Raw genomic sequence first — 24106 nt, forward strand, 5'->3', positions numbered from 1 at the left:
TGTCTGGCTTTGCTGATACATACAGCTGTGCATCATCAGCATAACAGTGGAAGCTAATTCCATGTTTACGAATAATTTGACCCAGAGGTAGCATATATAAAGAAAAAAGCAGTGGGCCTAAAACAGAACCTTGTGGAGTACCAAACTTTACTTCAGTATACATGGAGAAGTCACCATTTACATCTATAAACTGATAAATATTGGTCAAATGAGACCTGAGCGAGGGCTGTTCCCTTAATGCAACAGTCAGTGCGTTTACATGGACAACAATAATCCACTATTAATCCGATTAAGACAATACTCTGATTAAGAAACTACCATGTAAACAGCAATTTTTAATTACCTACATCCGATTAAGGTCATACTCGAAGTAAACACAAATTGAATTAAGACGTGTGGAGTACTCCTGTTTTAGTCGCATTATCGACGTGTATTACAGATATGTAAACACCTTAATCACATTATTAACATCGTGTGAGAGTTTTCACCACATTTTGCTACAGGACACGATCACACACGGCAGTTTTATATTTTACGGCGAAAAAAAACTTGCCTACTATAAGCCTGTAGTGGGGAAATATACATGCATCTCGGCTACTATATAGACGGTAAGTACGCGGTTTGGGACGCAGCCCACGGCTTCAAGCAGTTGTTTATTAGCACATATAGCATGACAAATAATTAACTGCACTTAAAGTGTTCGTAAAAAAAATTAAATAAAAACACCATATACGGTACCATAACGAAGACGAACTGTATGTTGATACGTGAAATTCTGGAGGGACGGCGTGGCGCGGTGATGTAATGACGTGTGTTGTTAATCTAATTATGTTCTAAAACACGTAAAACGGGAACATGACTGGTATTCTAAAAGCGAGTCATGTAAACACCTTAATCACATTATTATCTTACTGAGAGAAAGATCAATAATTAGATTACTGCTGTCCATGTAAACATAGTCACTGTTAATGCCTTTTCTGCATAGGCCTGAATTGTTTTCATTTGGTTGAATATTGTTATATTTGGTTGGATATTTTCATTTGGTTGATGGCATTTTTATTTTTACTTATCCTATAATTTGGGTAAAATTTTATTTACATTTTGCTTCTACCAGATGATGCACTTTAAGGATCAGTCTAATTTGATGCAAAGATTTGTACATTAGCAGGAATGTACAACATGTAGGTGAAAGCAGTAGTCTGTTTATTTAAATGTGAAAGTGCAATAAAAATATGTTGTCCCTAAAATCAATGAATAATCGTGATCTCAATATTGATCAAAAATAATTGTGATTATCATTTTGGCCATAATAGTGCAGCCCTAGGCTGGATACATCCTGGGTGCACAGTCCCTGCACAAAGAAACACATGGCATAGAGATGCTGGGAGTGATAGTACCACGCTGCATACTTGCCTTAGATTTGTGGGCGATAGCACAAGATGTTTCTAGCGTGGTTCTTCACTCATGCAGCTGGGCCTGCTTTTCGAGTAGGTCACGGATCTATTTCTGGATGGCCTCCAATTCCAACTGCACCATGTGCAGCTCGAGCGAGTCCTCATCTGCACTCAAAGGTGGAGAAACAACCGAGATATTTGCCTTTATAAACAGCAGTGGATGAGTCAGAAATTTAAGATCTAAAACAAGGCTAGCGGTAAGGTGTTGCTAGCAGGCTACAAACTAATCTGGATGTTTGTAAGATCCGGTGAAAGCTTAGCGATAGTACAACGTTACGATTGTTTTTATCTAAAATAGGATCGGTGATATGTTTACTCGTTATAAAAGTAAAAATTTAATTTTTAAATTATAGAAATTTAGAAAAAATAATGTCAACTCGCAGGATAAGGGGTCCTGTGACACTCACAGGAAAAAAAAAAAGTAGGCCACCAATATATTTTTCTGTGCTATATGTGTGTGTGTATATATATATATATATATATATATATATATATATATATATATATATATATATATATATATATATATATATATATATACACACATATAGCACAGAAAAAAAAAAAAAAAATATATATATATATATATATATATATATATATATATATATATATATATATATATATATATATATATATATATATATATATATATATATATACATACTTTTTTGTCAACCCATCTTCATTTAAATCTTTCAATGGTGTACTTTCAATGGTTGTCAATGGTAGCTTTCATTCAGCAGGGGAAAAAAAAACATTAGACTCGACACTGAAACTGCTGCTCACTTCCGGTGTAAAATTTTAGTAGTGCAGAGCTTACAAACCTTTGTCATCATTCCACACAAGAGCTATCTTTACACACAGCATGAAATTGATTGTGTTTTCCCGCCCTCTTTTTATTGACAGGATTGGCCCTGATCATCGGATGTTTTTAAAACTCTCAACCAATAGTGTGAAAAATTGAATTTATTGGCCGATACATTGGTGCATCTCTTTTATTTATATGTGTGTGTGTGATATATATATATATATATATATATATATATATATATATATATATATATATATATATATATATATATATATATATATATATATATATATATATTCACACACACACACACATTCATGTGAAAAATAAGTACACCCCATGGAAATTGTTGGCTTTTCATGACATATTTGGATAAGCAAACATTTGATCATCTACTGAAACAGTGCCTATTAATGAAGTTGATATACTTGAACAAAACCACAAGGAAAACATTTCTGTTTCAATAATTTATTCAACAGAAATATCAATAGAAGTAATATTCACCTGTGGAAAAAGTAAGTATACCCTTGGCGTCTGAAGCTAGTATTGCCCTCTTTAGCAGAAATAACAGAAATAATGCATTTTGCATACTTTTCCACCAGGCTTGCTAAAATTTTTGACCACGCTTCCAAGCAATATTCTTTCAGTTGCAAGATGTTTTAGGGTTTTCTTGCATGTATTGGCCATTTTAAACAGTTCATCTGTCCAGAGTACATTATTCCAATAGGCCTGGTCTTTGCCTGTATGGTCATTTGCAAACTGTAGTCTTGCAAAGTCTATTTTCTGGCACACCTCCTATGCAGGTTAAATTTGTGAAAACTCTTTCTGATTGTAGAAGCATGTAGTTTGACACCAACAGTTACTAGCAGATCCTGTGATTCAGTTTTGGGGTTCTTTAAACTTTGAGACTTCTTTTAGCATCAGATGATCTGCTCTTGGGCTGAATTTGCTGGGATGGCCGGTCCTGGACAGTCGTTTGATATCTGTGCCACTTGTAGATGATTTTCCCTACAGTGGAATGATGCATTTCAAATAATTTGGAGATCTTTTTAAAAGCCTTGCCAGACTCATAGGCATCCACAACCTTTTTTTATGTAGGCCTTACAGAACTCTATAGATCTTGGCATGATTATGCCACATGTCTCAATAGCAAAGGGAGCACCAGACACTAGATATGAGAGGAGTATAAATAAGACAGGTTCTAATCACTGGCACCCAATCTTGAACACCTTATTCTAATTTTATGGATTTGAAGGTGTGAGGTGTGATAAATGTAGGGGTGTGCTTATTTTTTCCATGTGACATATGTTTTTTTTGTTCACTTAATTTCTCCAATTTACTACAAAATGTCAATTTTATGTGTCATTTGATAGTGTATCACCTTATTTATAGGCACTGTTTCAAAGAGGATCAAATGTTTGCTTGTCCAAATATGACAAAAAAGCAAACAATTTAATATATATGAAACATATGTATATCATTAGGGATGCACCGAAATTAAAATTCTTGGCCAAAGCCGAATATAATGAAAAACTTGGCCGAAGGCTGAATACCGAACACGTTTTTTTCCATGTATTTTGCCATTTTTTTCACCATTTGTATAAATCAAATAGTCAAAATGTGCTTTTTACTATTTTGTCTTCCTTTTCAAAGAAAAAAATCAATTACAAAAACTACAATTTCAAAATATTTATTTAACACTGAACATTTTTTTTCATTCCAGCAGGCATAGGCTACCAACAAGGCACAATATAACTTTAAATAAATAAATTAGTAAAATAAAAATATTTTTATGTGGTCATCTTTGAGCCCCTTTGAATAGCCTATGTTAGGCCTATAAATGACTACTAAAAGAATGTAAAAGCATGTAGCCTACAACAAAAAAAATGCATTAAAAAGTGCATTGACAAGAGTGCAAAAAATGATTATATTTGGTTATATACGGCTGATTATATTCGGGATATATACCGCTCGTGTCCTTGTACACCTTGCGGAGTATGATAGTAGATATAGTATAGTTAGATACGTTGTTAATGTTATGTTCCTTGATGGATTTAGTTAGTTTAAACTATAGATTGGTTAATTTAGTCCCCGCTGGTTTTTCCGCTCCCAGTCCATAGTACTAGTTCATGTTTCTTGTTTTGTGTTTTGACCCTGTTTTCTGTGACCATGACTTTGATTCCTGCTTTGCCCCGTTTATGCCTGTTTGCCGATCGCCCGACCCTTTGCCGGACTTGACTACGTTTTTTGGATTACAATTTGGATTTGTCTGCCTGCCCTTAAATAAATATGTCTTTACCTGCTTCCGTACTCTACTCCCTTACGTCTTGCGACGTGACAGAATACTCCGTAACAGAAACAAAACAAACGACATGTCCACAGTAAACAAGGTCACGGTTGTCAACATCCGAAGAGCATGCGCTCGCTGACCACTCGTGCACGTAGCTCGCGCATGCGCGCGCCCCCTCATCTTTCCGAGCGCGCTGCCGGAAGTGGAAGTCGTGACATTCGTGCGTTTCACTCTGGTTGCTAGGCTATCTGGTCGCGTCATCAAACACGTCATTGTTCGGTCAAATTTATTCTGCCTTTTCACTTATTGCTATTTTCAGCCGAATAATTTCGGTTGCCGAACATTCAGTGCATCCCTATATATCATAGGTTTCATATGTATATCAATTTCATATATATACACGACTCTCCTGTTACCGCTTTGCAACTCCCAGGTTAAGAACTGCTAGTCTAGACTAAGCATGTGCATGCACAACCAACGCTTGTGATAAAAAAAACAAACAAACAAATAAACACCCAAATTCCTAAAATAAAACCTCTACTTGTGAAATGTAGTGCCTTGCTACCAGGTCTTTAGAGTCTGCTGTGCTTGACTCACAAGAACCTTTTCAAACATGTTTTAATAAAGTGTACTTCCCAACAAAAAAAAAGTTCTTCCTAGAAAAAAAAAATCTAAAATGGATACAATCAAGCATAGATCGCGTGTTTTAAAAAGTACATCACTTCTATTAATGTCTTCTATTAGTGCAATAATTGGAATGGTGATTGACAGGAGGGTGAGAATTTTAAATATATTTAAATACATTAGCAGAGTTTTGCATTTTTATTTAACATTTGTAAAATTAGTTCATGTTTCATTGTTTTGGTTTTTCATAATATTGTTTGATTTGTTTCATATGGATAGCATATGGCTCTTGCGTGTCTCAATTTGCAGACAGGAAACTGAAAACAAAACTCAAGCTAAAGTAAAGTCTGAATAACTGCATCAGCTTCATTAAAACATGGATTTGAGGCCAAAAGTTTACATACACTTTGGATGAAGATATTCAGTCTTTGTTTTTCACAACTCACGTTTCATATTATTATATTTTTTTTTGGCAAGTGAATTAGAACACCTCCTTTGTTCACATCAGAGGTAATTTTAAAACAATTATTTACAGATGGGTTTATTTTTCCTTTAATTCACTATATCAGAATTGAAGTGGGTCAGAAGTTTACATGCACCAAATTGACTGTCTCTTTTAATCAGTCTGGAACATTCCAGAAAATCACATTTAGAAGCTTCCAGTTTGTCATAATTAAGAGTTAATTGGGGCTTACCTATATAGAAAGACTTTTTGCCCTTGATTCCATGGGGAAAAAACGGCTCCGCTACGAACACAGTTGTGTCCAGTTCCTCCTTAGGAGCAAATTGCACACAACTGAAGGTACCGTAAGTATCTGTACCGACAATTGTATGCAAATATAGAAATCTTGGGACCACATAGATATTCCATCGTTCAGGAAAGTGGCACAAAATTTGGTCCCAAAGGTTCAACTAAACTCTAAAAACAACAACAAATGAACTGGTGAAGGGGTTGTGGACTGCACTGAAAAAGCATGTTTGTGCAAGGAAGCCCATAAATCTGACTGAGTCAGATTCTGTCAGGAGGAATGGACAAAACAATTTGGCAAAGTTTTTAATTCACGTTCAAGCAATTCAGGCAGTGCCACCAAATACTAACAAAGTGTATATAAACTTTCAACCCACTGAAAATCTGATATCATAAATAAAATTTTATCTGTTAATTGAAAATGACTTTTTGTGTAAATAAAATAGATACACTAATTGACTTAACACAGGAAATGTATGGTAAAGTGAAATGTGTGGAGTTGGGGAAATTTAGTTTGAATAAGTATATGTCTAATTTTGGTCTCAACTGTAATCATAGAACCCTCATTAGTTCTTAAATATTCAGATAATGTTAGGCAGCGAGAGTTAGCTAAGTAGTTGTAACCGGGCTTTAGCCCCCAATGAGCTATATAATAAAATGTCACTGCCCAACCCTACATCAACACTTTGTGATTTTATGTACAGTGCATTAAGAAGCTGCTTTAAAGGCGCTTTATAAAATAAAGTTTATTATTATTAACACAACTGACTAGTTGAATGTTAACTGCCCCACACCCCCACACCCCTCCTTCTAGTATGACATTCTAGCTCTTTCCACTTTGGTCACTTACACGCTGTCCTCTGAATGTGGGGGACAGGCGGTTTCTTTAATGACTTCATGTCTTCATAGTCCTAACTACTTAATCAACAGTACATCATGACCCAACATTTTTAAATATGCGTATGAATTTCGAGACGTGGTTAAAGAGGAATTATTGAATGAATCATAACTAACTTAGCTACCTTATTAAACAGAAAACATTTTTTTTTTTAGGGCTGTTAATTCCGTTAACGAAAATTACTGTACCACTGTCATTTTTTTCATTACACTGACACAGGCTGTCACTCTTATTTTTGCTGATAGTCAAAAAAGGCAAGAAAGAGAGAGAAGAGTTTGGAGTGGAGAGAGACAGTCAGTTAGGCATAGTTGAGCAACTACAGTCCCCCCCAGTGTGTCTCATCCATTTCCACCACTGGCTAGACTAGATAGATTGAAATGTTAATCAATAATAATTGTATGGCTATACATGTCACCAGTTTTCATTAACTAAACCTAGACTAAAATAAGACCAAAATGTCCAGACTTTTAGTCAACTAAAATTTGACTTAAAAACATAGACTTTACCATATTTAATCAAACTTATTATGGACATTTGACAAAGGAATAAGACTAAAAAAAAAAAAAATAACTGACAAAATTAACTCCTTGAAAGCCCAGGGCAGGCAACACCACAGATTAGGGATGTCACGAGAACCGATACTTCGGTACCAAGTCAGTACCAACATTCTTAAAACTTGACGGTACTTGTTTTTCTGCATTTCCGTTGGTACCGATTGTAACGAAAATACAGAGGTTGTGATTCTTCCGGACCTGATGGGGGCAGCAAATATGCGCAAGTGTTTTAGTCGGTCCACAAGTGGTGAAGAAGAAGAAGAACGCCTACAAGCACACGGGAAAAACTACAAAAGATTAGCTTAGCTTTAAGTTTAGCTTCGCCCCGACTCGTTGAGAGGAAAAGAGAGGAAAGCTAGTATCGGTTTCCGGTGTGCAACCGATGCTATCGTTCATTTCAAACAAAGCGAGGAAACACCTGGAATTTGGTGAAGCACCTGGGTCCTATATTATATTTGTTTGAAGCAGCTGGCATTGTGTCCGTGAAACCAGCTAACGTTATGCTCCATGTAATGTTTGCGATAGCCAGTTATTTGTTAACAACGCTAACGCATTGCGATGTTATAAACTACCTCCGAATGGGTCACCATGCATCGCCATTCAGCCCGTGTCCTGTCAGCTAAATGTAGCCTAATGTCACTAATAATTATTCAAATGTTCATGCTTTTAATAAATCTGTTTGGTCTGCCACCATATCAGTGAATTTAAACTAATGCTTGCATTCAGAGTATAAGGTGTGTGTGTGTGTGGGGTGGGGGGATGGGGGGGGTGTGCGCACCTGTGTGCATGCCTGTGTGCATACGTGTGTGTGTGCGCGTGTTTAGGAGTGCACGTCCACTCATTATCGGACAGTGTTTGATAACTAAAATACCCCCCCCTCCCCCCTCTCTCTCTCGCCCTCTCTCTCTCTCTCGCTCTCTCTCTTTGCCAGTATCAACCAGAGGAGGATGTCCTCCAGGAGAGTTTTTTTTATTTTATTTTTTAAATTTTATACCACACCGTGGTATCGACTTTGGTATCAAGTATCGTGTACTTTTGGTGGTACCGGTACCAACGACTAGATTTTTGGTATCATGACATTCCTAACACAGATGTCCAAAAAAAAGGCTCTATATTTCTGACCCATCCCTTATCCTTATATCCACAGGTGGTAAAGGTCTGTGTAAAGCTAAACATGTGCTGAGCCCTGTGGAAAGTTCCCGGATCAAGACCGATGCAGCCAGACGTTTCAACACAGCTCATTCTCAGGTTTGGAAATCGACTCAACTTGTCTTAGGCTGTTTGAAAACCCGCTTCCAGTGCTTGCACAATCTTGGAGCTGTTCTGGTTGATAATCTCAAGCCCGTAGCTCGCACGATCACTGCTTGCTGTGTTCTCCACAACATCTCAAAAAAATTTTCAGTGCCATTACCCGGCAAACTGGTTCTAGAGCATTTACACCCAGATCCAGAGATGAAGCAAGGGGAACAGGAGAACTTTGTTGACACAGAAGAGGCAATAGAAGACATGATAGAGATGTGTTTTGGGAATTCTGGGGATGAAGAGGAGCAAGAAGAAATGAAAACCATTGAGGACATTCAGAAGAGGCACAAACAAAATGGTGATCACAATTCAGACAAGAAGTTTTTTTGAATCTTGAAAGATATTGCACATGGGAACTGTAGTCTGACTCCCACTGATCAGCCCCAGTTCAGAATGAGGAGCAATAATATATAGTTCTGCCGATATAGTCCTTTCACAGATTAACTTGTCTAAAATAAAAATTGTTGTGGGTGTGTACGGGGTTATAGAGTAGCCACCAGTTTCTGTTTTAGTTAAGACACTAGAAAAGTTGGATGTAAACACTAGAAATATTTACATGCAGGAAAGTAGAATTGTTTTTGTTTATTGTTATTACCATTAAAATAATTTGAAAACCCTTACCCCCCAGACACACATTTTATACTTTTGACCATAAAAGTGCAGTTTTCCAAAAAAGTTAATTTTGGTTAATAAAAGATAATAATCAAAAATATCTTATAAAGTTAACTGATGTTCACTATAGTCTAATGCTAGCTAAGTCAAACATACATTGAGTTTATTTCACATTCATGAACTCAATGCATCCCCCATTTACCTTGACAGAAAGTGAGAAGGCCACATCTTTCAAGTGGGAAAATCGAGAGGAGACAATAGATTACTTAATGTGAGATTGGAGAAGGGGGCAGGGCATTCAGGAGGTCCGTTAATATTACAGAGTTCAAAACACATATACAATTGTCAGTCGTTCTAGATTCATATATCTATTGGCTCATCTATTGGTTTTATTAGGGAGAAAAGGATGATTGGTCATTATGAATATTTTTAGTGATAGTGTGGCAGTGTACACTAATGCAGTGGTTCTTAAAATTTTTCAGTATGAGGCCCCCCTTATGTAGGGTGTATCTCTTTGTAGCCCCCTAGAGTCATCAAATTTCACAATTTCCTTTTTTCACACTAGGCTCTTCTATATTATCTTTCTCAGCTAAAAGACTATGTCCTCTATCTAAAAATGTATCCATTTTAAATAGTCTTAGGTTTTACCAGTGTGTGGCTAACAGTACACTAGTATATAGGGGCAGTGGTGGCTTAGCAGTGAAGGATCGGAAGGTCGGGGGTTCTAGCCCCAGCACTGCCAAGCTGCCACTGTTGGGCCCTTGAGCAAGGCCCTTAAACCTCTCTGCTCCAGGGGGCGCTGTATCATGGCTGACCCTGCGCTCTGACCCCAACCTCCTAACATGCTGGAATATGCGAAGAAAAGAATTTCACTGTGCTCTAATGTATATGTGACCAGTAAAGATTATTATTATTATTATTATTATTATTATTATTATTATTATTATTATTATTATATGAACATATGTCTCTGTTTGGTGTGTGTCTTAGTGTGCTGTTTATAATTTATTTAATTGTTCAAAGTTCATAGTTCAATGGTTGACAATCCCAACTTACATACAGGTAAAATTAATTTTGTTAAAAATAATGTTCTAGAATTTCTGTGCAGCCCCCCTGGCATATCTGGTGGCCCCTAGTTGGAAGACCACTGCACTAAGGCTCGAAATTGCGACCATTTTGGTTGCATATGCTCCTGAAATATATGATTATTCAGCTATATACAAAATATACACAGAGCAGTTTGAGAACTGGCTCCAGCCCAGAACCATGACAGTGGAAAATGGCTAATAGTGTAGCTTTAAATATATTTAAGAGGAGCAGATTTCAAAGACTGAACATTGTGTTTTTTTGTATTTGTTTACAAGGTGGAACAGGTTACAACAGGTTGTTGTTTTGTGCATACAGCCTGTAAAATTAACTAAAAATATAAAATTTTGTTTATCAGAAGGTAAATTAATTTGTCATGGCTCAAACTATGTTCCTAAATTCTGTCATAATTAACAAGTTCAAGTTTTCTCATTAACATTACCATCTCTAAAAAAAAAAAAAAAAAAAACAACAAAAAAAAACACTAAACTGAACTTCAACCATGCGCCTAAGTTTTTGACTGTGCCCCTAAATTTTAGAAATTGGGAGCACGAGTGCTCTTAAAAGAAATTGTTACCGTAGAACCCTGCAGCGCTGCACTGCCCTTCTGTCTCACGCTCTGAATTATGATCCTACTGAGAGCAGCCTCCGCCTGCTTCACATTATGAATGCCGTGGTTCACACACACATGCGCGCGTGTGTGTGCGTGCGTGTGTGTGTGTGTGCGCGCGTTTAGGAGTGCATGTCCACTTATTATCAGACAGTGTTTGATAACTAAAATACCCCCCCCCCCCCCCCCCCCCCCCTTCTCTCTTTGCCAGTGTCAGCCAGAGGAGGATGTCCTCCAGGAGAGTTTTTTATTTTACTTTTTTAATTTTATTTTTATACCATACCGTGGTATCGACTTTGGTATCAAGTATCGTACTTTTGGTGGTATCGGTACCGACTACTAGATTTTTGGTATCATGACATCCCTAGTATATACAGAGTAATATGATTATAAATAAATATGAAATAAAGCTAAAAAATATCAGTTCTTATTAATAAGTTAACTAAAGTGTTAGGGGTAGTTAACATGAGCATTAGGTGCATGTTTGTTGGCTAGTGGACACCTTATATGCAAGTATGAAGAGGTTTGTGCAAATACTTGTGCACAACAATCTTGCATGTTCAGATACATGGACACAGACGTAAAAACTACAGCTGAAAAGGCTATTCATGAAAATGCATTTCTGAGTACCTTGTTAGTGGATACTAGATATCTTCAGGACCTCTCAGTTTTGTTATAACTATAACCTAGGTACATGGAAAATATGATAGTCAGTATAGCCAATGAAAATGGTTGCTTTTATTATTTTTGCAATAAATAAAACCCAAACATTTCATAAACTTCGTTCCTTAACATTGAAGTTGAAATTGTTTGTAATTACACTTGGTGTCATGGAAAAAAATCTTTCCAGCCTAAGTCAAAAAACTTCAGAGACAGAGAGCTTGTAGATGCCATAAAAGTAATCAAACTTTGTTGAAACAATAAAGTGAAAATCTAAATTATGCAAACATACACAGCCTTTATTATACCTTTCTCCACAGTGAACTCATATTAGGCGGGGTTTTACCTTTTCTCATTAAAAACAGTCCAATCTTCTTCACCACAGTTAATTATTCCTGCCTATATGATATCTTACATTTGTGGAGCATGCACAGTTAATTGTTTTGAGGACAAGGTCTCTGTGTTTAAAAAAAAAAAAAAAAAGGGGGTTCACTCAGACAGACTCTTGATTTTTGTTTTTCTCTGACCAAAACTCCCTTCTTATGTCTCAATGAGCTTCTGTCTGCTTCTATATGCCGTCCTAGCTGATATCTGCTTCCCTTCCTGAGGCCCTATCCTAACTCGTTAATTGGTATTGGACCTCAACGTTGTTTACTTTAAAAAAGCGTATTCAGCGAATGTCTAATGCAAATTTATTGCTGTGCAGAAAGGTTAAGGATGATACAGAAAAACAATTACTGTACAGTAAGACACAGAATACATCTAACTCGATACACAACTAGAATATAACTTGATTTAAAAAGTGTTCTACTGTTTTTGATTATGCTTCTAAATATTGATTATACATACAGATTATGCTTGTTAACTAAAATTGATTATTAGATTATGCTTCTATGTAATGATTATAAATACTGGTTATACATATTGATTACACTTTATCAGTCACTTCATTTACACTAACTAGTGATTAATGTATGATCACGTCAGCCATCTACCAATGACCGAATCCTGAAACCTCCCTCTCATGGATTCCAGAAACAAACCTGTCCTTTCACCATTGTTGTATATAAAATATACATGAAATAAACGAGGGAGACGTAGTATGAGTAATATGTAATCTTATTGAGAATTCACTGGGCTGGAGGACTGTATGAACGGATGTTCACCTAAGACACAACACACAGATAAGCAAGTCGCAGGGGGATAAAAATACATGTATTTGATTAAGTGCGGCAGGTCTCAGAGCGTAGGTGGAGTACGTCTGCACGCAGGCAGAAGGTCAACTAAGAGACACACACACACAGAAAACAAATGAATCTGTTTCATATTCTGTTTCATGAAAAACTTATAGGGTAATGTACATGCAAGCACTGTAAACAAAAAAAGAAATGTAGAACAAATAAAATTTACTCATAATGTAGAGATGGTGTGTTTGAAAGTGACCGTTCTCGACGGAAATCCAGTCAGAAAGCGACACAGACAAGGTCAAGTTATTTTTAAAGAGTGAAACAAGACAAAATATATTTTGGAACTGGAACTGCACGTGCGTGATAAGGGTCGCTCAACAGTGGGAATTGATGTACATAATGGTGTTCCGGGATAGCTAACTCTAAACATATTGATGTCTGGGTCATCTTGACCCTAAGAAAACTGTATAAATAGAAAAGCTTCAGCTCTGGTTTTTTAGATCGCATTTTGGGGTGTCTCAAACTGTGGGGATCTCGTGTGGTGGAACGGAACGAATAAACCTGGACCCTTGCTTCTTCTCACTCACGGCTGGTGTCTTATTTTTCTTTCTCCAATTGAATATGTGAGTATCTGTTTCTGTGATAAGTGTCTTCAGGTAATGGGCAAAATTTGAGCCTACACCACTGGCTAGAAAAGAGTACAATATTCTGTCTCCCTTTCCCTAACCACAAAATTCAAAACAGTGTTCGTAAATGTGAGTATGAATTTGGTCCAGTGCTTGCCTGTGTTTGTCACTGTTATGTATAGTGCAAAGTTGATTAAGCCCATATAGTTGATACAGGTATAGGTAAACATTAATAAAAAATAATTTTCTCAGTTTGATTACAATGATAAGTCACACAGTGATCACCCTATCTCTAATCACACACTTGATTACATTTCAACAGAAAAATGGCACACAACTGATTACATTTCAATAGAAAAATTAGAAAAATAGAAATGCCCATCACTTCCTTTCTCAGTGGATGTCTTAGCAAGGTTTCTCTTCAACCCAGATACTTTGCATATCACAGGGGGCCACCCTTGGGGAGAGGTTAGGTCAACACTTACACCCAGGGCATGGCTCATCAAACTCCTTCAGCCTCACTTGAGGAACTAGAATCTGTTTCATCCTGCTGTAGATCTAATCTGGCTTAGGGGGCCAACCTTGTATGGCCCTTCCCTTCTGGGCTCGAACACCCCTAGGTAACAAAAAGCCTTTTAATAGACCATCAATTTACTAACCCAGCTGATATTAATTTGCATAGATAGGAGGTATAATTACTTACTGATTTCAGCTGGTTCCTTGCCTTACCTTGCCTTGCAGAACTGCTTTTTCTTAGCATGTTCAATACTTTTTTCCTTTGTCATTCCACTTTATTATGTTTAACTTTATTTATGGACTTTAATGTTGTGAATTCTTTATTTTTCCATACTTCTTGAGTTAATACCAAAGTCTGGTGAAAATGCGAATAGCCTCATTGAAAATAAATTTACTGAAAAAAAAAATGTTGACATGTTCAATACTTTCCCCTACTGTGTGTGTGTGTGTGTGTGTGTGTGTGTGTGTGTCAGTCAGTCATGTAACTGAACGTAATGGAGGTTAGGACGGATGCAAGTGCAGATAAGAGCTTTTATTATAGAGAGGCAGGCAGACAAACCCAAATCATGAGACAATAGCGTGGTCAAAAAACAGGCAATTGGTCAAGCGATCGGCAAAGAGGCATAAACGAGGAAAAACAGAAATAGAGAATGAGATCAAGATCAAAACAATAACACTTGAACCGAGAAACAAACACTTGGTATACAGAAATCTCATGTAATACTTTGCGACGTACAAGATACACGAGGGGTTTAAATAACAAAGGTAATCGAGGTGAAACACAAAACAGCTGAGACTAATTGCGCATATGGGAAATAACCAATGGCAATAGAGGGGCGGAGACAGGACATAAACCATAACAAATGCACATGTCAAAAGTAAACAAAGTCAGTGTCACAGAAATCCGAGCACGCTGCATGCTACTGCGCTAGCTTGAGGGGAAATCGTGACTGTGGGTGTGTGTGTATATATGTGTATGTATGTGTATATGTGTGTATATATATATATATATATATATATATATATATATATATATATATATATATATATATATATATATATATATATATATATATATATATATATATATATATATATATATATATATATATATATATATATGTATGTGTACTTGGCAGTAGCTACTGTTACTGTTTGTGTATACAATTGCTTGGAATTATAGCCTGTATATTGTGTGTGTATGATTGAACGCTGTTTCTACACGCTATTGTTATTTCTTTGCATAAAAATTTAAATAAAAATATACATTAAAAAATAAAACATTTATTTACTGCCCTCTATTGTGGTGTAATGTAATGTTTGTTGTAATGCTTCTCCCAGGAGACTAGTGCAAATTGACCGATAGTGGCATCTGTTGGTTTGGAAGAGGAAGTTGCTTAGCTGTGTTTATGAGAAAATCGAGCCGACACATTTGGAGAAAATCGCTTTCTGTTTGTTTGTGAGTCGATTTTTCCTTTGCAAAGCAAAGGAAATGGTATATTTATTTGTTTAGTTTTGGCATAAATTTAACTCCATAGGTTTTGGCTCCCAAACGGCTCTTAATTTAGTACGACTTCTGGCTTTTATAATTCAGCCAAATTTAGTAATATTTAGACCTTAGTCTGTGTGCACATATATAATTTCAATTATTCAATGCAATTATACTTAAGCCTTTAACTGTACATCATTTTGGATTATGCTTGGCATAAAACCTTAAATAATGTAAAAATATCAAACATTATTACCCATGTGTATTGAGCGTTTAATTTATAGTGAACTATCCAAAACTCAAACCATTCCAAACAAATCACACTCACTGCACTGTTGGATGTACAATTCTAATATAGCTGTGAAGGTTGTCATTAGACCCTGCTCCATATGATATTGTTACTGTACAAATTCTACATTTTGCCTTTATTTTGTCTATGTTATTAAAATACATGATTAAATGTAGAATGGAGATTAAAATGCAGAATGTTACACATGATTTGTCACACGCACAGTTAGTGCACGAAGTGCGCCTGGCCGTTTCGGTATTTAAAAATGAGCTTTGGTAACAGATTTTTGACCTGGAGCACAAGAAAGGCTAAGAGATGGGGTTGAAAACAGAAAAATTCATCTCCACAATTAAAAAAAACTTTATACACATTTCATGTACAGTGAATCCGGAAAGCATTCACAGCGCTTCACTTTTTCCACATTTTGTTATGTTACTGCCCTATTCCAAAATGGATTAAATTCATTATTTTCCTCAAAATTCTACAAACAATACCCCATAATGACAATGTGAAAGAGGTTTGTTTGAAATCTTTGCAAATTTATTAAAAATAAAAAACAAAAAAAGCACATGTACATACATGTACATAAGTATACACAGCCTTTCTCATGACACTCAAAATTGAGCTCAGGTGCATCCTATTTCCACTGATCATCCTTGAGATGTTTCTACAACTTAATTGGAGTCCACCTGTGGTAAATTCAGTTGATTGGACATGATATGGAAAGGCACACACCTGTCTATATAAGGTCCCACAGTTAACAATGCATGTCAGAGCACAAACCAAGCCATGAAGTCCAAGGAATTGTCTGTAGACCTCCAAGACAGGATTGTATCAACGCACAGATCTGGGGAAGGGTACAGAAACATTTCTGCAGCTTTGAAGGTCCCAATGAGCACAGTGGCCTCCATCATCCGTAAATGGAAGAAGTTTGGAACCACCAGGACTCTTCCAAGAGCTGGCTGCCTGGCCAAACTGAGCGATCGGGGGAGAAAGGCCTTAGTCAGGGAGGTGACCAAAAACCCGATGGTCACTCTGATAGAGCTCAAGCGTGTCTCTGTGGAGAGAGGAGAACCTTCCAGAAGAACAACCATCTCTGCAGCACTCCACCAATCAGGCCTGTATGGTAGAGTGGCCAGATGGAAGCCACTCCTCAGTAAAAGGCACATGACATCCTGCCTGGAGTACTCTCAGACCAAGACCAAGACAAAGATTGAACTGTTTGGCCTGAATGGCAAGCATCATGTCTGGAGGAAACCAGGCACCAGTCATCACCTGACCAATACCATCCCTACAGTGAAGCATGGTGGTGGCAGCATCGTGCTGTGGGGATGTTTTTCAGCAGCAGGAACTGGGAGACTAGTCAGGATCGAGGCAAAAGATGAATGCAGCAATGTACAGAGACATCCTTGATGAAAACCTGCTCCAGAGCGCTCTGGACCTCAGACTGGGGTGAAGGTTCATCTTCCAACAGGACAACGACCCTAAGCACACAGCCAAGATAACAAAGGAGTGGCTACAGGAGAACTCTGTGAATGTCCTTGAGTGGCCCAGCCAGAGCCCAGACTTGAACCCGATTGAACATCTCTAGAGAGATCTGAAAATGGCCGTGCACCGATGCTCCCCATCCAACCTGACGGAACTTGAGAGGTCCTGCAAAGAAGAATGGGAGAAACTGCCCCAAAATAGGTGTACCAAGCTTGTAGCATCATACTCATAAATTTTTGTTAAGATTTCAAACAAACTTCTTTCACATTGTCATTATGGGGTATTGTTTGTAGAATTTTGAGGAAAATAATGTTTAATCCATATTGGAATAATACTGTAACATAACAAAATGTGGAAAAAGTGAAGCGCTGTGAATGCTTTCCGGATTCACTGTACATTAAATTATATTTGGGATGTCTCAGCATTTATTAACCAAGAAAAATAAGTCTAATCAAATCTATGCTTGACAAGCGTAAGTTTTCCCAATTCCTTATGACAAGTACAATTTTCCAAGTCTATCGAGTTTCTAAGTAACTGGAGAAACATTTCCGCTTTTAGCAAATCGTTGTGTAACGTGAATGAGAGTCTTGGTCAGTGCAAAGTGAACGAAGTGTCTGTTTTTTAACATTAATGACTCTATTCTCTGAGAAATGGTTGTGCAAATGTAATAGCAAATACATGACAGCTTTGGATGTATTGGACCCTGGCAATGAGACCTTTTTTGGATGCAAGGAAAGAGAAAGTACTACTGGATTTAATGAACACTGAAATGCTGGAGTCACAATTCACTGTAGCATATCGGTTTTTGCAAACATGATGCATAAGCCAGGACAAGAAAATGGCTTTGGGCCAACTTGTTTCAAATTACTCATGTTTTCCAAGCCATGCTAGTGGCACCATAGACATACATAGATGCCACATTGACCGCAGGATCATATGTCAATGTCACCATGTGCTTTCCGACTGTCCAAAACACTGAAGTGGGGCCGTCTCTTCAACGCCAGTGTGGCAGTCAGGGGAGGAGCGATTTTAGTATCTTGTACGCCGGCTGTCGGTCCGTCGCGACAGTTTCCAAAAGATAAACAGTTGAGGCGGTGGGAAGGAGCTGTAAGAAGGGAAGGTGTTTCCTCAAGTGAGTCCCCTGTACTGTGCAGTGAGCACTTCAAGCTGGAGGACTTTGACAGGACATGTCAGACTGTCAGGATTAAAGATGGTGCTAAACAATCCCATCGTCTTCAATTTCCCCACTCATCTCCAAACAGTAGGTGTATCGATAGGCTATAATGATTTAATGGCTTGTCATCAAATTGTGGCTTATTATTAGGGGCCAAGTACCAAAAGTGCATGGGCACCTATTGTAATTGTTAATGTTGTTATTATTATTAGGGGTTCAAGCGCTTAGCGCTGAAACCCTATTGTAATTATGATTTTTATTATTATTCCGCCATAAAACTGATCGGGCAGATCAAACCCTAAGGCCTAGAGACTTGAAACTTGGTCAGATGGTAATAGTATTGCTCGCTTCTCAGAACCATGGACTCTGCCAAATTGGTCAATAGGGGGTGCTACAGCGATCAAAACCCCAAACTGCTCATAACTCCTAGACCATTTGTCGTAGAGTCAAGGGCTTTATACCACTTTATACTACTTTGGTAATCCTTGGCTCAAACAAAACGTATATCTTCAATTTCATTTCCACCTATAAAAATATTCTGCTATCTTGGATTTTTCATAAAACCTACTTTTACAAATTAGTCCTAGGTTTTGCGTCCGATCCAGAGCAAAGCAGTGCCAAGCGATTCTATGGAGTCTTGAACTGTCTTGAAAATGTTTGAACTTGCAACTACGGTATATGAAAACGTCATAAGTAGGTGTGGCAAATTTTATGTAAATAAATATAACTCTTGAACAAAATAAGATATCTGCACCAAGCTTGGCATGCTAATGTAACTGGTGAATCTTTGGTTGGTCTGAAAAGTTGGTGCAGTTTTGCCACATGTTGACACTATAATACCAAAAAACATGAAATTGGCTGTGACTAGGAAATCGTTTCATACATTTCTCTTTTCAAAATGTATGACATTTGCATACATTGTCATTGTCTCAGCTGCCATCACTGTCTATATGGACATTCACGCATGTTGAAAAACATGGCCGCCATCGGCCAATCAAATTTCAGCACGTATTACACAAAGTAAATAATGACCTATCGGAACGAAACTTTGTGGACCTACAGATGTGGCCTTTAAGAATGCGTGTTTTTTCACGCAGCATCACGCGATTTGTCATGAGTGATCATGTGGTATTTTGCAGGCGCAGTTCTAAGAATATTAATTCATTGTTGTGCTTCACACAATAACCATCAGGTGGCACATGGAGCAACATACCGTAGCTGAACACAGTACAATGAAAATGGAATGCTTGGTCAAATGGTTCACATAAAAATATTACGTTTCTAATCAAAATTTATAATAAACCTAATTTAAACAAGTTATTAAATTACAAGATTATTTCAATTGTAAAGGGAGCTTCATTGAGTACAGGGGTAATAACTATAGTATTTAAATTAACATGATGTATGTGTGCTTGTTAGTGTGGCTATAACATGCAGGCTTACTGTGCCAAGTGACTGGGGTTTGAGCCTCAGCTCAACTAACTGTTTTTTTTTTTTTTTTTTTTTTCTCTCCACTGTAGAAAGTTCATCAAGGTATGAATGAATGAATTGAATGAATTCTGGCTGAACAACACTGACTGGAGGCCCATGCCAATTAGAAAGATTCAGGTGATGGACTATTAGCAAGTTATTGTTATTCATTCGTATAATCCCAACAATTATTATGTTTTTCATAACAGACTTGTGATTTGATGACATAATGCTTATTCATTCAGAAACAGGAGTAACTAAATACAAAAATGCTACTTTCAATTTAACTCTGACAGCATGCTTTCAGTTGATGCACACCCCATTTATATTTTTGATGAGTTGCAGAGATATTCAAGACAACTATATTATATATTTTAAATTTAATATATAAAATTGTTTCATTCACAAGTGTCATGTTTGTGATTTTTATTCGTTGTGTAGAATATTTAGATCAAGCAATTCCCATAAATAGGTGGATTTTTATAGCCTACCATTTAATTTTCCAGTTTAACTTTTATTTAATTGTAGATGAAAAAATAAAGGAATGCTTTGTAACATTATTTTACATTGACTCAAATCACTGCCTATTCCAAATGCAGTTTGACTTTTTCGATCTTCAGAACATTGAACGAATATTGTTCATTCTAGAGGAAAAAAATTTACTATATTGTTTGCAATTTTATAATAGGTCTGATAATTGGCAACTGATCATTTCTTACTGACCTATTTCACTGTCAAACCAGTTACAGTTGTGACCAAATTTTGTTTTTTCTTTAAGTTAGTGAAAGTACCACTAACTTTTTTTTTTTAAGAAAAGGAATGCAGTTTGTTTAATTGGGCAATCCAGGGAGTAAAATACATATGCTCACGTACCGCAGCTTCAATAGCTTTCACATGCAAATGTACTAGGTGATTAATAAGCAATTATCATCTTTAAGTAATCTTTCTTTTGCCTCATCAACTTGAAGGGGAGGAGCAGAAGCATAAAACGGAGAGTCATATAAATTCTTTCCAGGTCAAGTTATTTGTACGTATTTGCAGTCTATGACATCGCAGTGGAGGCAAAAGCATTTTACTCAATGAGAAGCACTTCTGAGAGGTGATAATAGTTGGGTGGAAGGGGAGATCCATGGGTCAATAAGTAACTGGCGAACAAGTTGCAGGATTCATCCTCTTCAAAAACACAAAGAATTTTTTGTTGCTGAACCCAATCCTATGGAAGCCCTAAGCGGCCATGCATTATTATTTTTTTCCTTGCCTTTATCCTTTCTGCAGCAAGGGTCCCACAACTTGTATACATGGTATAATTTTTGGGTATAAAAAGTGTATCTTAGAGAAGCAGAGTCTCTCAGAATTAAAGATGGGCAGAGGTTCACCAATCTTTTTTGAGACGCGTTGCTGCCATCAAATTCAAAATTACCTTATTTTTCCATTACAAATGGTACATTTTCTCAGTGTAAACAGTTGATATGATCTCTTGTGAATAAAATATGGGTTTATGAGATTTGCAAATCATTGCATTCTGTTTTTATTTACAGTTTACACATCTTTTATATGTTGATGCTGACAGTTGTTGTGCCTTCCTCATTTTTTTTATTTTTTATCTGGAACCCCCCACAGATGCCTTTTCTTTCAGCAGAGGGAAAATTTGAAATTATGGCCCTGTGCCATGCATGGGGTTTATTCATGTAAAAAATCCGGTTGCTGGTGCTGCCAACCTTATGGGGGTCTGCAAGTAGAGTCTCTGGATTTTCTGTAAGTCTCTTGTTTTTGTAAACTTTTCGTGCAGTTTCATTTGAAATATATTTTGGGTAGTTCAGTTTAATGGCCTCCACACTTTGGGTTTGTGTGGGCCTAGGTTTATGGGCCATTTGCACTTGTACTTGGGGTTGGGTGTGGATAATTACTGTTATTACTCGCTTCTTCCCCCTCTCCAAGGCCACTAAAAATCAATACAGCTGACTTATAAAGACATGAGATGAAAATAATGGCACATACATATTACTAATATAATACATATATTACACTTTTTTAAAAATATACTGATGACTAAATCGGGGGGGGGGGCAGATGCTCAAGTGGGGAGGAAAAGGGCACCCCTCTCAATTATTTATAAAAACTTAGTTACATATTGTAGAACATCTATTAATTGCTTACATATTTATTTATTTTAATACTCATGCAGATGTTTAATACGCAATAGATTTCTGTAAAATAGCCAATTCACAAAGACAATGGTCTTAAGTATTCACTATTTCTACATATGCACATACAATCAATGTTGTGTATCAGTGACAGAAATAAACTTTTCCATTAAGGGATGATATCTGTCCCCTTAAATTTATTTCAAGGGGCATTTTTTTTTTTACCTTTATAAGAGCAATTTATGCATCATCTTTCATGTCAAATTCTTAAATTTAATCAATAAATGCATTTATAATATGATGTGTTTCAGGCATGATCTCTGTCTCAATTCTGAAGGTCTCTGTTTGTGTCATGATTTACCGGAACTAAATTGTTTTGTGTTCTTGGTATGTGCTGTTATGAGCATTCCTAATCACCCTGCCTTTCGTCCTCACTCACTCTCACGTTTCTTCTACTTCTCTTATTATCTGGTAGACTACACGTCTTGTAGAGCTTATATCACTCAAACATACGTAATAGATGTTTTGATTTGATCAATTCTAATATAATTCTTGATCAATATTTCTGTGTGTATATATACTATGCTTTCTGTATCATTAAACTAAGAACCTTTAACTGAACGATGGTGTCAGTCTGACTTCTTCCCGAGCTCGGACAAGAGGAAATCAGCCAGTGCAGCGTCCAAATTCTGGTTCTGTGACTGGTATCGGACAAAGAACTTAACATAATAATAGGACACTATAGGGAAATCAGTATCAACAAAATAGATATTTTCACTGCATTGGCACTGAAGCTGCATCTGAATCGGCATTTAGAAGTATTTACACAGACTATTTAATACAGCTCAGAGGTGGCATGAACGCATTTAAACTGAAATTACATAAATAATGTTATGAGAATAATGTTTTCAATTTTATCTATAAATTACATATTCTGAAAATAGAAATAAACGTTGGGAAAACAATGACATGACAATTTTATATATGAAACTAAATCCGCCAGTAGATGGCGACAAATCACTGTATTAACAAGTGATTCACTGAATCAGTGAATATTTGCACCGTATATAATAGTTGTGTACGAGTCCCTCAGTTGTCCTCACTGTGAAAAGATGGATCTCAACATCATATAACCGTTGTTGGAAAGAGCAAAAACATGCAGAAGATGCTGGAAAAGCAAAGAATTTGCAGGACCTGGAGGAGTTTTCTGAAGAACAGTGGGCAGTTTAACTGCTCAGGACAAACAAGGGAGTCATGAAAAACTATCACAAAACATAAACACAGTCGTGGTTCAACCAGGTGACGACACACGGTGACACACAAGAATCAAGTGTGTGTAAACTTTTGAACGGGTAATTTTTATAAACTCATCTATTATCTTGTGGACTATATATAAACATCTGTTATGTGAAATAGTTTATTCAGGACAGGACTAAATAAACAACAACATGGGATTTTTATGATCAATCTTATTTTGTTAAGTTTATTAAGATTTTGTAGATTCTGCAAGGGGTATATAAACTTTCGACCACAACTGTATACCCACCCAGCTACCAACACACACACACACACACACACACACACACACACACAAATTCAACCACTTAAAAACAGTAAGGACTTTTAAAAACAATTAAAAATATACTATAATATGAACGTTTTAACAAATTAACAAATAGCGCAAAAAAAAAAAAAAAAACACCACAGTTACACCACCCTATATACCTTCCTTTTGTGCCCACAATCTCGGTCTGATGCCACCTCTTCATGGTCCCCTCGACCTCCATCTCAGTAGCATTAGCCGTGAAGAGGTTTCTTTGCACTGCGGCTTTGGAATAAAGCAATACATATTGTAAGGTCATTATAACTCTTAAGTCAGTGTGAATACTGGATACTGATTGGCAGGAATGTGTGAATTATAACTGTTTATTGCACAGGTAGTTCCAGTCAGTTTGATCACCGTTATAATTTCTAAATCTAAATCTTATCACACTATCTCTGTGTCTGATTTATGCTGGGCAAAATTTCAGATCCAACGACCTAACTAATGGAAATTAACGGTTATTTTAAA

General features: G+C 36.7%; 1 protein-coding gene across 1 annotated transcript in view; it reads left to right on the plus strand.

Moving 5' to 3' along the window:
• The window catches only part of si:dkey-197c15.6 (putative nuclease HARBI1), a 30338-nt gene extending 7682 nt beyond the window's left edge, over nt 1-22656 (plus strand). Inside the window, 2 exon segments of the mRNA XM_047150170.2 lie at nt 8530-8982; nt 19942-22656. Of these exon segments, the coding sequence (XP_047006126.1) occupies nt 8530-8982; nt 19942-19964 (476 nt within the window). The 3' untranslated portion in view covers nt 19965-22656.
• Nucleotides 22657-24106: the final 1450 nt, after the last annotated feature.

Source organism: Ictalurus punctatus, chromosome 23 (genome assembly GCF_001660625.3).
Source record: "Ictalurus punctatus breed USDA103 chromosome 23, Coco_2.0, whole genome shotgun sequence".
Taxonomy (NCBI): Eukaryota; Metazoa; Chordata; class Actinopteri; order Siluriformes; family Ictaluridae; genus Ictalurus; species Ictalurus punctatus.